This window comes from Xenopus laevis, chromosome 7S, assembly GCF_017654675.1.
Source record: "Xenopus laevis strain J_2021 chromosome 7S, Xenopus_laevis_v10.1, whole genome shotgun sequence".
NCBI lineage: Eukaryota > Metazoa > Chordata > Amphibia > Anura > Pipidae > Xenopus > Xenopus laevis.
In genome coordinates, this window is record NC_054384.1 from 109,172,396 (window position 1) to 109,188,478 (window position 16,083).

Consider the following 16,083-nt stretch of genomic DNA (forward strand, 5'->3'; position numbering starts at 1 on the left):
ATAGCAGGGTGACACCCCAATGTTTCTATAGATCTGTAACCTTGTTATGAGCTAAGGGGGCCCAGTCTGAAGGCCAGTTAGGGGGAGATTTGGGGTGAGTGCTTATTTGTACCCTGGGTACCCCTGGAACTATAGCAGGGTGACACCCCAATGTTTCTATATATCTGTAACCTTGTTATGAGCTAAGGGGGCCCAGTCTGAAGGTCAGTTAGGGGGAGATTTGGGGTGAGTGATTATTTGCACCCTGGGTACCCCTGGAACTATAGCAGGGTGACACCCCAATGTTTCTATATATCTGTAACCTTGTTATGAGCTAAGGGGGCCCAGTCTGAAGGTCAGTTAGGGGGAGATTTTGGGTGAGTGCTTATTTGTACCCTGGGTACCCCTGGAACTATAGCAGGGTGACACCCCAATGTTTCTATAGATCTGTAACCTTGTTATGAGCTAAGGGGGCCCAGTCTGAAGGCCAGTTAGGGGGAGATTTGGGGTGAGTGCTTATTTGTACCCTGGGTACCCCTGGAACTATAGCAGGGTGACACCCCAATGTTTCTATAGATCTGTAACCTTGTTATGAGCTAAGGGGGCCCAGTCTGAAGGTCAGTTAGGGGGAGATTTGGGGTGAGTGCTTGTTTGTGCCCTGGGTACCCCTGGAACTATAGCAGGGTGACACCCCAATGTTTCTATAGATCTGTAACCTTGTTATGAGCTAAGGGGGCCCAGTCTGAAGGTCAGTTAGGGGGAGATTTGGGGTGAGTGCTTGTTTGTGCCCTGGGTACCCCTGGAACTATAGCAGGGTGACACCCCAATGTTTCTATAGATCTGTAACCTTGTTATGAGCTAAGGGGGCCCAGTCTGAAGGTCAGTTAGGGGGAGATTTGGGGTGAGTGCTTGTTTGTGCCCTGGGTACTCCTGATTGACGACACAGTATAGCTGTAACCTTCTGTAAGCATGTAACATACAAACTTATTGGGAAATCTGAGAAGGGTGAGGGTGGGTTCACTCTGTCCTTCCTGTTTCAAAATATTTTAGTAGTAGGTGATTACCTAATCGAGGATATTCTATGTCAATTTAGGAAGTGTCAGAAAACGGTCTTCTCTATAATATCCTTCCTCTCATACAGCCCAGTGCCAACAAAGCCGCCTACTAAAAGCCTATAACAAAACCTTCTACACAGTAATGTACCCACAACACACAACGATGTAATATGAGAGTGCCAGCAGAAAGCAAAGACAAATGTTCCATTTTACCTAAAGAGGAACTAAACCAAAATAGAAAATTATATGAACCCCTCAGTGAGTTCTAATATCCTTATCATTTACAGTAGGGGGTACATTATCCCTTATAATACATGAGTGATACTCAGAGTTCCCTGTATAACTCAGCCTGCAGCCTTGTGCCTTTATATGGTCACAGAACAACCCCTCAGTGACTTCTAATATCCTTATCATTTACAGTAGGGGGTACATTATCCCTTATAATACATGAGTGATACTCAGAGTTCCCTGTATAACTCAGCCTGCAGCCTTGTGCCTTTATATGGTCACAGACCCCTCAGTGACCTCCAATATCCTTATCATTTACAGTAGGGGGTATATTATCCCTTATAATACATGAATGATACTCAGAGTTCCCTGTATAACTCAGCCTGTAACCTTGTGCCTTTATATGGTCACAGAACAACCCCTCAGTGACTTCTAATATCCTTATCATTTACAGTAGGGGGTACATTATCCCTTATAATCCATGAGTGATACTCAGAGTTCCCTGTATAACTCAGCCTGCGGCCTTGTGCCTTTATATGGTCACAGAACAACCCCTCAGTGACTTCTAATATCCTTATCATTTACAGTAGGGGGTACATTACCCCTTATAATACATGAGTGATACTCAGAGTTCCCTGTATAACTCAGCCTGCAGCCTTGTGCCTTTATATGGTCACAGAACAACCCCTCAGTGACTTCTAATATCCTTATCATTTACAGTAGGGGGTACATTATCCCTTATAATCCATGAGTGATACTCAGAGTTCCCTGTATAACTCAGCCTGCAGCCTTGTGCCTTTATATGGTCACAGAACAACCCCTCAGTGACTTCTAATATCCTTATCATTTACAGTAGGGGGTATATTATCCCTTATAATACATGAGTGATACTCAGAGTTCCCTGTATAACTCAGCCTGCAGCCTTGTGCCTTTATATGGTCACAGAACAACCCCTCAGTGACTTCTAATATCCTTATCATTTACAGTAGGGGGTACATTATCCCTTATAATACATGAGTGATACTTAGAGTTCACTGTATAACTTAGCCTGCAGCCTTGTGCCTTTATATGGTCACAGAACAACCCCTCAGTGACTTCTAATATCCTTATCATTTACAGTAGGGGGTACATTATCCCTTATAATACATGAGTTATACTCAGCGTTCCCTGTACAACCTGCAGCCTTGTGCCTTCATAAAACCCCTCAGTGGCATATTTCTTTAACAAACATTTATATATATCAGGGGTGCAGCTGGAAACGCTCAAGCTGTAGTTGAACTACAATCCCCTGGTTAACAACAAGCTGTACTTGGCTGATAAATGCACCTGCACTGGGGTCCCCACAATTGTTCATCCATGTCTCAGGCGCACACACAGTGGATTCAGCTGCTTACGTGTAGACTGGTTGCTTAATGTTCTCGTGCTCCAGGCAACTGCTGGTTCTGACTCCAGTAGCCCAGTGGCTTCCCTTGTATACAGTGAGATATAGTTTCCTTATTCGTGAGCCGTTAGCAGCAAACAGTCTTGGGCAGACGGGAGGGTTCCTTGTTATCCGCTGGCACTTACAGGCGTCTCCGTGTAAATATTTCCTGTGCACCCTCTGCTGGCACCGTCCCCCCAACCCAGTCTGTCCCTCCGCTTGCCAATTGCATTCCTTCCTCTGATGAGGAGCCTTAAAGGGACAATACGCTTAATGTAGAAATGGGGCTCATGTACTTATATTGTGCACTATAGAATACCCTGCAATGTGCATCAGCGTAAGGATTACGATTCACCTGTATTGTTTCCCTGGAGGAGGAATACACAGTCACAGTTTCCCCAAGAGACCCGCTTGTCTTTAATTGTTACAATTGTTTCTTTGCTTATCTTAAATTGTTACAAATGTATCTAAGTGCACGTATTCCGGGCTGTCGGCCAAAAAACTGATTTCAGAAACGTTGTATCTTTTTCTGGCTGTTTAGTGCACGAGATCAATGAGAAAGTCGGGGAAATTTTAGTAACAATCCGGGAGTGCGGATTGAGCTTTCAGTACTGTCCCGCGAAAAACAGGACAGTTGGGAGGTGTGATTCAAGTGAATGGAGGGTGACACGCTGTCACGGCAATGGGCTGTAACAATAGGACAGTGTGAAAGTGAAGGTAGAAACAGTAGAGAGGAAAAGTTAAATTATTTCCCATAAAAGGTGCCAACTGTACAGTAACAGGTAGACAAGAGCAGGTTGAGTTACAGAGAATTGGGCCCCAAACATCAGTAGTGAAGTTAGAGTGACACCTAGTGGCTGTGGGAGTCCTGCCCACTGCTGAATGTACAGACTATTGCAAGGGATGCTCACACTCGCACACACAATCTAGTTTTATATATTTATATATATATATCTAGCATCAAAAATAGCACCCTTCTTACCCTGTAGCACCCTCTATATTCTGTAGCACCCTGTATACACTGTAGCACCCTCCTCACCCTGTAGCACCCTGTATAGAATGTACCATCCTCCCCAACCTATAGCACCCTCTATACACTGTAGCACCCTCCTCACCCTGTAGCACCCTATATACACTGTAGCACCCTCCTCACCCTGTAGCACCCTCCTCAACCTGTAGCACCCTCCATACACTGTAGCACCCTCCTCACCCTGTAGCACCATCCATACACTGTAGCACCCTCCTCACCCTGTAGCACCCTCCATACACTGTAGCACCCTCCTCACCCTGTAGCACCATCCATACACTGCAGCACCCTCCTCACCCTGTAGCACCCTCCATACACTGTAGCACCCTCCTCACCCTGTAGCACCATCCATACACTGCAGCACCCTCCTCACCCTGTAGCACCCTTCATACACTGTAGCACCCTTCTCACCCTGTAGCACCCTCTATACACTGTAGCACCCTCCTCACCCTGTAGCACCCTATATACACTGTAGCACCCTCTATACACTGTAGCACCCTCCTCACCCTGTAGCACCATCCATACACTGTAGCACCCTCCTCACCCTGTAGCACCCTTCATACACTGTAGCACCCTCCTCACCCTGTAGCACCCTCTATACACTGTAGCACCCTCCTCACCCTGTAGCACCCTATATACACTGTAGCACCCTCCTCACCCTGTAGCACCCTCTTTACACTGTAGCACCCTCCTCACCCTGTAGCCTGTTTAGCTTTTTATTCAGCAACTCTCCAGTTTGCAATTTCAGCCATCTGGTCGCTAGGGAACAAATTCCCCTAGCAACCATGCATTCATTTGAATAAGAGACTGGAATATGAATAGGAGAGGCCTGAATAGAAACCCGAGAAAGATAAAAAGTAGCAATAACAATAAATGTGTACGTTACAGAGCCTTAACCTTCTTAAATGTTTGTGGATTTGGGACTTGGTTATTTGGCATGGGGGCCCTTTGCCTTATTGTAAAATGGTTCCAATATAGGTAGGTCCATAGTTTAAGGTCTAGTTGGCAACATTGGGGAGAGCAGTTCCCTTATCCTATTTATATATATGCTTATGATTGGCCAGATAATTGAATATGCAAATGCTGCCACAAATAGCTCACCATAAGTAAATTAAATATGAAGTTTTCTATGTTTGGAGTGAGGGTGGGGTTAGTAATTTTCGTTTCGCTCCACGTGAAACACGTTAAGGATCAGTTTTGTACAACGTACAATATGCTTGATGTAAACATGCTTTAAAAATCTGGTGAGTAGGCAATTTCCATTTTTACACTTCCCTACAGAGATTTCTTTTGTCTAACAGAGCATTTGTTTTTTTAGATGGGGTCAGTGACCCCCATTTGAAAGCTGGAAAGAGTCATAAGAAGGCGGCAAACAATTAAAAAAATATAAAAAAAAGAAAAAATGAAGACCAATTAAAAAGTTGCTTTGAATTGGCCATTCTATATCATACTTAAAATGAGTTAGTCTGTGAGTTACCCCTTTATGTCGGAGGGCAGGTGAGAGGTCTGTAAATAATTAGACTGTAGCGAGTGATTGCACAGAGACTGGTTATAAGAATGGAAGGCTCATTACTAATCCAAGGGCTATTTGTGTACAAATTAAATTGGCTATTTTGAGATCTCAATATGATGCCGGAAAAACCCCCCTCAGCTTATGTGAATAATATAAACTAGCAATTGCCACCTGATGTCTGGCAGTTTGCATATTGCGCTTGTTTAGTGCATGAGATGTGCATGTTCTTCCTACTTCCCAATACAGAAAATACCCAAGATGTTCTGAGTTACGTAATCCACAGACTTCCCAAAAATAGGCCAAATTTTCCCCAAATATTTGCTTATGTGACAAAAGAACTGCACTGTGCTGTGAGCAGAACCCTACCCCCCGATATCACCAGGCACCCCAGTGAGAGTCCGGCTGCACCCCTTTTGGCACAGGTACAAGTTGGTATTCACTGTAGACTGGGGCCCAGCTGTGGGAATCATTACTGGGCCAAGGAAGTACTGAAGGGGTTAGTTCTGACTCCAGAATAACAAACATCTCCCAATGTGAAGGAGCAGCTGTACAAGCAAATCACATTCTTTTATTTTACCTGGTGCTCCCAATTATTAACCCTTACATGCCCACAGACATGGCTGCATCCGCCACTATCACTAGTTACTTTTAGCCGAGAGCGGGGCAGGAATGGTGGGTAAATGATGAAGTTGACTTTTAATATGTTATAGAATGGTTAATTCTAAGCAACTTTTCAATTGGCCTTTATTTATTCTTTTTTATGGTTTTTGAATTATTTGCCTTCTTCTTCTGACTCTTTCCAGCTTTCCAATCGGGGTCGCTGACTCCATCTAAAAAACAAATGCTCTGTAAGGCTCTGTAAGGCTACAAATGTATTGTTATTACCGAACCCCCGAATCCTTTGTGAAAGATTCGGGCGAATACCGAACCGAATCTGAACCCTAATTTTCATATGCAAATGAATATGCAAATTAGGGGTGGGAAGGGGAAACATTTTTTACTTCCTTGTTTTCTGACAAAAATTCAAGTGATTTACCTCCCGGATTTACCTCTTCGGATTCGGTTCGGCCTGGCAGAAGGATTCGGCCGAATCCGAATCCTGCTGAAAAAGGCCGAATCCCGAACCAAATCCTAGATTCGGTGCATCCTTAATTATTATTGCTACTTTTTATTCCTCATCTTTCTATTCAGGCCTCTCCCATTCATATTCCAGTCTCTTATTCAAATCAATGCATGGTTGCTAGGGTGATTTGGACCCTAGCGACCGGACGGCTCAAATTGCAAATTGGAGAGCTGCTGAATAAAGCTAAATAAAAAATAAAAAAAAACCCCTGCAAATTATCTCAGAATATCATTCTTTACAATATACTAAAAGTTCATTTAAACCTCTTTCAATCATGGAGCAGCTGATGTGTCAGTACAATTCTGATTGGCTGTACTGTGTTACTGTAGACATATCTGAAGCTGTCACACATTGCTGCAATTTTCATTGGCTCCTGAGGATGTGTCACTTCATCTGCCCCTCGTTCTGATGAGATGGGAAAGGCACGACGAGGAGAATATTCAGTAATACCTGCCCAGGGAAGTGTAATAAGGACCCCAGTGCCAGGCAGCAGTTGCAGGGACAGACCTCAGGGGCCACAGACATTCTGCCTATGATTCCTTGAGTATCTTTTAGGAACCAATATATAAAAAAAATATCTTAAAGAGAAAGTCTAAATTAGAATAAGGCTAGAAATGCTGTATTTTGTATACTAAACATAAACATGAACTTACTGAACCACAAGTCTAATCAAACAAATGATTTATGCTTTCAAAGTTGGCCACAGGGGGGTCACCATCTTGTAACTTTGTTATACATCTTTGCAAGACCAAGACTGTGCACATGCTCAGTGTGGTCTGGGCTGCTTAGGGATCGTCATAAATGATCAAAACAGCACAAGTCAAATAATATCTGCCAGAAGCCGATACAACAAGACTGATTAATAATCAGAATATACAGACTGCACTGGGTCCTGTGTTGTCATGTAATCTAATGTGGATTTTATAGTTTTTGTATTGTTTAATATAAACTTTCTCCAACTCTGCAGAACCAGTGGCTGCAGCAAAATAATCCTCCAAATAGAATCCCAGTTTATCTGTTTAAATCTGGCTCCATGATCTTTGTCCCTGCAGCTGGAGTTGGAAACAGTAAAGGGGATGTAAAGGCAAAAATAAAATCCAATACAAATCTCTACACAGTCGCCGACTGCTCTACAGGGAAACAAACAAAGCTGCTTGAGTTCTGCATGGCTGGGAAGTAAGGCGGGGGCTCCCCCTGCTGTACATAAGTATGATTGTTTCCCTGCAGAGCAGTTAGGGACCGTCTGACAATTCCTATCCACAGCAGTAAATGAAGGGAGAATTTCACTGCATACAGTCAGGTTTCTTATACAAACGGTACACATTTTTTAACTAAAGTATATTGGAGATAGGTTTCTTTTTCATTAACGAAAGTAAAAATTAGATTTAATTTTTTTACCTTTACATGCCCTTTAAATGTACAGAGACCAGCAACCAAATTAATTAAGGGAACTGACGTTAGGAAACCGACACCTTGGAGGTGAGATTAGCATCATATACAACAAGGTCGATACATTGAATTTTTTTGGGTATTATCATCCAATTCACTAAAGCCTACTGATGCAGGAACCCTAGAATTACTGTCATGTGCAGGTTGGTGGTACCTTCAAGGTTCCCCCCACCCCCGCATCACCACACATGGGTGCCTAGTGCAAGTATGTGGAAATGCAAGCAGTGTGTTTGCCCTCAAACTGTCTGATTGCTAGGGTAGAAGAGACCCTTTTAGGTAGAAATTGAAACCCTGAATATTGTTTTCTGCATTAAAAATAACTGTTAGGCAGCAAAGAGTATGAAATGAAGACCAATTGCAAACTGTCTGAAAATACTCCCCACCTGACTGGCAGTCAGTCTATATCCCACATCCTATGGTCATTACAGGACTTCTTTGCACCCTAGGCCCGCCGGCACTCTCCACTACCAACTCGGAATTCTGTGCACGTCAGTTAGGGGGAACACTTAGGTGCAACCCCTTGTCTCTCATGAATACAGCACTTCTAACGGCAGCTCTGCATTCATAGGGAGAATGTCGGTCCTTGCATTCAGAGTTGCCACAGGCAGGGCAGGGTGCAAAGTGAGAAAAATATGGGAGCTTTCTCCTTGGCCCGCCTTCAGTAAACAAACTCGATACCATTAACACTATAAAACATACATTGGATTAACATACATGCAAATGAATCATTTTCTTCTTGGGATTATTTTAGTGAGCACAAAATGACCCTTGCCTTTACAGGATTGGTAGCAAAATGAATTTTGTTACTAGAAGAATTGCTTCCGTGCCCACGGAATTGATTCTGTGCTGACAAAATCCCTTTTGTGATCACGGAATGAAGGCTGCGCTCACAAAAGGACCTGCTGCAACAGAAAAATCAGTGCAGGCAGTTTGGCTTCACAAAATGCATTATTTTTTTTTTGTGTTCCACAATGAACCCTTCACAGAAACACCCTAGTTATTTTTCTTTTTCTGAAACGCAAATAAAGGTTGTCCAAAAATATAAAGAATTCCGCCCATGAATTATAACCTTTTTAACCATATAATCAGCTCTACTATAAATATATACACACACAGGGGCACTTACCAGCTTTTTGCCTCTCGTCTCTTTAGCCACTTCCTAAGCAGGCCCCGGCGCCTCTGCGGTGAAGCACTTGGTGTGGAGCAGTTGGACCAGGCCTCATCCTCACTAGACGGGGTCACTTCTATAGCCGGCGGCTTCAGGCTCCTCCCTCTTATAGCTGACCCCTCTGCGTTGCTTCTTCCTCCAGACTCAGGGGTCCTCTGACCCTTCTTCAACTTGAGGCGGCGGCGCCTGGCAATTGGGGTGGATGAGCAAGACCAGGATTCTGGTGGCTTTAGGGATGGCAACTGCTTGAGCGGTTCCATGGCAACAGCAAAGGAATTTGGTCTGGTGCCTCTCATTGGGTCGACAGGTAATTTAGGGGCCGATTCACTAAGGGTTGAATATCGAGGGTTAATTAACCCTCGATATTCGACTAGGAAATAAAATCCTTAGACTTCGAGTATCGAAGTCGAAGGATTTAGCGCAGATAGTACGATCGAACGATCGAAGGATTATTCCTTCGATCGAACGATTAAATCCTTCGAATCGAACTATTCGAAGGATTTAAATCCAACGATCGAAGGAATATCCTTCGATCAAAAAAAGTTAGCTAAGCCTATGGGGACCTTCCCCATAGGCTAACATTGACTTCGGTAGCTTTTAGATGGCGAACTAGGGGGTCAAAGTTTTTTTTAAAGAGACAGTACTTCGACTATCGAATGGTCGAATAGTCGAACGATTTTTACTTCAAATCCTTCGATTCGAAGTCGTAGTCGAAGGTCAAAGTAGCCCATTCGATGGTCGAAGTAGCCCAAAAAAAACTTCGAACTTCGAAAAGCGTCAATTCTTTATACTCCACTTGATTGTAAGCTCCTTGGGCCAGTTTCTCGGTTTAGTATCTGCATCGTGAGATCCTCTGATTAAAATCCTGTAAAACTCACCAGATGTGGAAAGTGTTGTTTGTGGGGGAAAATAACCCAAAATCAATCATTGCAAATAACTGGCTGCTTGGAGCAAGACAGACACAAAAAAAGGGGAGAAAAGGCAAATATGGGGTTTTCACAGTAGAGAAGTTATTTCTGTCAGATCCATTGATGACGTATTATGGGCACAAACTGCTAACCGTGTGGTTAATATGGAAATAAGGGCTTGGAGTGCGTAAGGCCTGAGAGTTTCACATCAAAAATGTGTAAAAACAGCAAAACAAAGTGTAAAATAGCTTTTTTTGTTCAAGTTCACAGTAACAAAAAATTCTTCAGTATAAGAATAAAAATATAAAAAAGAAAGATAAAAGGAGCCGCAGTAGAAACTTGGGTTTCCCGTTGTTCTGACTCTATCCTTGGATGAAAAGTCTCCCTCCGTTGTTTTTCTCCAATTATCCCGATGAATGCGATTTCTCCCACTTCCAAAAATAACTTCTTTATTATCTGAAAAAATTAATTAAAATTAACGACCATGAAATATTAGTCCCCTCCCCCCAATGCAGGGTAATTCTGCGTAACAAAGTCCCCTTATGACGGCTAATTAGAGGAAACGATCTTTCACGGATGTTTGGATCTGAAGATGTTTGGAAGGAAGGGATTAAAAAGCAGGTCACGCCAATAAAGCGCTTACTGTACATTTCAAAGGAGATTGGGGGGGGAGGGTAATTGGAAAGGCGGCTGTCATCACATAATTACCATCTTCTATTAATTGCTTCCAACACCTTCATTCCCCGTTACATAAGAATTCTGTTTTTTCTGTATATAAAGAAGTTTTGTACCCTCGGCTAACGTTTGTTTATATCTTCTGTTTCGATCGGTTGCAGGCCTCTCTCTACTGCAGTGCTGTAAATCAAAATAAGTAGCACCAAGCTTTGTATTTACACCCAAGAAATATCATTACCATTGAGCACACGGGGAAACACTGACTAGGGCAAGCGCAATACGAAATTCTGTACAGTTTCTGAAATAATCAACTTTATCTTCACTATTCCTCTCTCAGCATCTGTTTCTCTTCATTCTCTCTTCATGCAGCAGTTGGGTGTCAGATATTCATTGACAGTTAGATCCAATATATCTTATAGGGGGGCTCCTTTTGCCTAGAAGATGTATTAGAGCTCACTCAAATAACTGATTCCAGTACAAACAAAATAACTGCCTTTTGCACAAATTCTGCATGTAGAGAGACATGATATCTGGTGAGTTTAATAGAGTGACGTCTAATATATCTTCTAGGCAAAAGGAGCCCCCCTATAAGATATATTGGATCTAACTGTCAGTGAATATCTGACACCCAACTGCTGCATGAAGACTGAATGAAGAGAAACAGATGCTGAGAGAGGGATAGTGAAGATAAACTTGATTATTTCAGAAACTGTACAGAATTTTTAATTGATTGTATTTAGAAAGTTTCTTATGTCAGTATGATGAAGCTTATATTAAATTTTCATTTTCGCTATAATTCCCCTTTAATGATTTGTCTTATTTAGGGATGCACCGAATCCAGGATTCAGTTCGGGATTCGGCCTTTTTCAGCAGGATTCGAATTCGGCTCCTTCTGCCCGGCCGAACCGAGTCTGAATCCTAATTTGCATATGCAAATTAGGGGCGGGGAGGGAAATCATGTAAATTTAAAAAATGTAAAAAAAATGTTTTCCCCTTTCCACCCCTAATTTGCATATGCAAATTAGGGGTGATATTCGGCCAAATCTTTCGCGAAGGATTCGGGGGCTCGGCCGAATCCAAAATAGTGGATTCGGTGCATCCCTAGTCTTATTATTCTGACTTATTTTCAAAATACTGTCTGATTGCTGGGGCCGTAACCCCAGTTCATTTGGCAGTATATTTTCTCTATTCAGTTTCCATGCTGGTTGCTAGGGTAAGCAGGACCCTGGAGTAGTAGACGAGTGTAAGTAGGCTACAGGATTTCAAATAAAATGCCTCATTTAAACCAATTATCACATGGCCCAGTCAAAATTTGTATGCTGCCCCCCTTTGACCTGCTCCAACACTGATTTTTAAGCGCAGAGTAGGGGGGTTGCAGAAGCCCCAAAATTCCCCATTAGCAGGGCCCAATGCTGGTGCCACAGTGGGGCCCCATTAGTTCCTGTAACCATTGAACCCCCAGACGGTTACAACTTTGCCTGCTGCAAAGTGCCAATATGATCCCCATTAGTCATGGGCGCATTTCTCCTGTTATGTTTCGCTGAAAAATTTGCGAATTTCCTGTGAAACTCAAAAATTTACACCGGTGTTAAAGTCAATGGGCGCCCGAATAGTGTTGATGCGCGGCGTGACTTTTCTGCCGCATGTCCAAAATTTTATGACGTCAGAGAACTTTTGTGAATTTATTCGCCAGCGGCAAAATGCGGTAATTCACAGCGAATTTGTCCATCACTAATCCCCATTCCTTATCCTGGTCAAGTCTGTTCCTTATTAATAATATAATAATATAATTCCTGCCCTGTATAATAACGTGGAATTCAGAACTTTATTTTGCACTCTAACTCTTGCTTTGTTTGGCATTACTCTTTTTTTTTTTTTTGGGCTGAATTTATAGCTATTATGCGGCTGGTATTAGCCGTTCCCATGGTAACGTGCATAAACGCACTCAAATGACAGCGGTAATTTCAGTCTTCCCAGCGGAGCTGATTCCCGACAGCAGTTTCTTTGCTAAACATTAGTACTTTGTGTTCTTTTATTGTTTTATTACCCAAAAACCCCTTCCTTTGCATTACCCCTTTATGCAGAACCTGGGCCATTTGGATACCTGAAAAGCTTACGCTCTGAATGACCAATTATTACTAGGGATGCGCCGAATCCACTATTTTGGATTCGGCCCAAACCCCCAAATACTTCACGGCAATCCTAATTTGTATATTTTGTATATTCCTTGCAATGCCCGTTATCCATTTATCACTTTAAATAAACACGTGCCTGCATGCTCACCTCTTCTGTGATGTCATACTGGGCGGGTCTTTAAAGGAGAACTAAATCCTAAAAATTAATGGCAAAAAATACCATATTTTCTATAGTGAACTTATTGCACGAGGCTAAAGTTTGAGCTTGTCAATAGCAGCAATGATCCAGGACTTCAAACTTGTCACAGGGGGTCACCATCTTGGAAAGTGTCTGTGACACTCACATGCTCAGTGGGCTCTGATTGGCTGTTGAGAAGCTAAGCTTAGGGCTCGTCACTAATTATCCAGCAGAAAATGAGCTTCCCTGGCTGTAATATATATATAATATAATATAATTGCACTGGTTTCTGTGCTGCCATGTAGTAATTATGTGTATTAATTACTAATCAGCCTTATATTGTGACATTTCTATTCTATGTGTACCGTATATTGTGAGTGGCTCCCTAAGCTCAGTAAGTGACAGCAGCACAGAGCATGTGCAGTGAATCAGCAGAAAAGAAGATGGGGAGCTACTGGGGCATCTTTGGAGACACAGATCTTTACTGCTAAAGGGCTGTGGTTGCCTTGGACTGGTACAGAAGCACAAAACATCATGTACAACATTTCTACCCTTTAGTTAAGCTTTAGTTCTCCTTGAAAAATACAGAGGTACACTGGGTTAGGGTCGGTGCGGATAATGAAGGGGCGGGTTAGGGTTAAGCGCAGGTCAACATTTTGTCGAAGAGGACATAACTAGTAGACATGAATGGATTTCCATGTTTGTCAATTAAGGGAAGATCCCTAGAGACCCTTATTATCATCATAAGTTAAGGGGTCATTGACTACCTAAGGGTATGAACCTCATTACTTTTCTTATGATGGGTGTCCTATGGGTAATCCATCAACCCCTACTTTTTAGGAGGAGACCCTGACCCTTCCAAACCTCCAAGTCAAGATACTAAATGAGACCTTCCTTTTATACTGCCCAGTCCACATGAGCACCCCCATCTCTTGCTCCCCTTTTCCACACAGCTCCCCTATATTTCTTCCCTGCGAATTGCATTGGAACTCAAAAGCCATTACACAAACAGCAGGGCAGATTTACTCTGTATAGAGTACGTACTCACCCGGGTGTTAGTAAGCTTCTGGGACGAGCCTCTCTGTTACCTGGAACTGTCAGAACTTCATTTAACTGTGTCTCTTACCTCACTTCTTTATCAGCACCTTCCAGCCCCTGTGGGGAAACCCCACCCCATAACTACACTTGTGCCCACATGCGTCTGCAGGATCAAAAATGTCGAAATGTGCTTGAAACAGAGCTTAGGATCTGTGTATTGCTCAAAGCCACGCTTCTGCAGGAACATGAATTTACATAGAATCCATTACTTAAAGGGATTGTTCACCTTTAAATTAACTGTTAGTATGGTGTAGAGAGTGATATTCTGAGACAATTTGCAATTGGTTTTCATTTTTTTTTATTTGTGGTTTTTGACTTATTTAGCTTTTTATTCAGCAGCTCTCCAGTTTGCATTGTCAGCCATCTGGTTGCTAGGGTCTAAATTGCCTTAGTAACCATGCATTGATTTGGATAAGAGACTGGAATATGAATAGGAGAGGGACTGAATAGAAAGAGTGAAAAGTGATAACAAGTAGCAATAACAATACATTTGTAGCCTTTGTTTTTAGATGGGGTCAGCGACCCCCATTTAAAGCTGCGAAGGAGAAGGGAAATCAATTAAAAAAAAAAATGATGGCCAATTGAAAAGTTGCTAAGAATTGGATATTCTATAATATACTAAAAGTTAACAGTGAACCACCTCTTTTAGGGGCCAGTTGAGCTTGAAATGGGCTTCCTTGTTCCCTATGGGGCTGGTCTGGCCATGTGGATGCACTCTTTTCCTAGGGTTGCAGATAATGGTGGTGCCCTATTCTGTGATGAGAAGTGGAACTGCAACTATCTGCAAATGACAAAGCTATCAATGCTCTTTTGCAATCACATTGTCAGGGTGCATCTCCCAAAAACAGCAGCACCCTAACTTGATCCTGGAGGTCCAACTAGAAGCTACAGGGTTCTAAATCAACATCATTTTAGGGCCCCAAAATTCACGTCCCCATCAACGTGGCTCAGCAGGAAAGGAAGCAGTTAAATGTCAGAAACAATTCACTGAAACTATTTTTAGTTGGGAGATTTAATGGCAGTTAAACAGTAACCTGGGGGAAGCAGGTGTGGGGCAGTGGTATTTGCAAGTAGCCCATAATGATGAATCATGTGAGTCCTGCCAACAGAAATAGGAGTGTGTGTAACAGACAAGCTACACAGATTGCATTGCAATATCATTGTCTGCATTTGCAAAGTAGAGTTGGTCTCTCCACAGTCTGCCCAGGAGGTCGGTACTGAGTCCAGGAGGTCGGTACTGAGTCCAGGAGGTAGGAAGGAAGGTGCCAGGACTCCAGTGAAGACAAGAAGTTAAGCGCTAGGCCCAGCACTAGTGGCAGGATAGGGTACTGCAGAGACAGTAGGGCCTTATAGTCTGGGCAATCTGGTGCCCCAACAAGGGGTTATACAGCCTGTCAATGCAGGTGACAGTTGCTAGCACAGGACAGGTAACGGGTTTCCGAGGATTTAGGCTACACGACCCAAGTTGAAAAGTCCCAGATTTATCCCAGGAAATTGCTAAAGAAAAGTCCCCTTTTTGCATAGTGCAATTCACCATGGTTTTGTACCCACAATGCACTGCCCTAAAATCCAGAGCAATTGAGGGTGGAGGGTAAGTAGAGTTCACATAATGCTCCGTGTGGCTGGTGGGCATGGCACTAACTGGTGGAGATTCCATTAAACATGTAGTTATTTTGTGCATGCGGAGCTGGTGGTAACAACATGGTTCTCTGGCAGTCGTGCATCGGTGCTGGACACAAGTTGCCAACTTAATAAATATGTCTAACCTCATGCTTCCCTATACCCCAGAGGAGCCAGCGCGTGCCGTCCCATAGTCACTGTGACCTCTTAGCCCTGGACACCAAGAGGCAACCTTGAAGGTCAGTCCTTGACCCCCTAGAACAGCTGTCAGGATATTTACCAAGAGGAGGTGGTTGTTCTTTGTTTGTTTACACACAGGTGGAGAAGACTTGTACTCATTTGCCTCCTAACCCTGGTATTTACTGGGTAACAAGATCCTGACGGGGAAGGGTGGTGACAGTATGAAATAGGATCTTCTCAATAGACAGAACAGGGAGTGTGTGACCCCCCACAGCATTCTCCAGCCAAATTGCCAAATTCTCATTTAGTAACAGGCCCCCATAGTGT

At 43.0% G+C, this 16,083-nt stretch overlaps 1 protein-coding gene across 2 annotated transcripts in view; it reads right to left on the reverse strand.

Moving 5' to 3' along the window:
- gramd1a.S (GRAM domain containing 1A S homeolog) overlaps window positions 1-9,332 on the reverse strand; it is an 87,409-nt gene extending 78,077 nt beyond the window's left edge. Inside the window, exon 1 of one of the 2 annotated variants that reach the window (XM_041571724.1) lies at window positions 8,921-9,332. In XM_041571724.1, coding sequence (XP_041427658.1) covers window positions 8,921-9,258 — 338 coding nt within the window. In that variant the 5' untranslated portion in view covers window positions 9,259-9,332. Of the gene's footprint in view, window positions 1-2,656; window positions 2,794-8,920 lie in introns of those variants that run through there. The other variant, XM_041571727.1, reaches the window with a different exon arrangement.
- Between the last annotated feature and the right edge of the window lie 6,751 nt (window positions 9,333-16,083).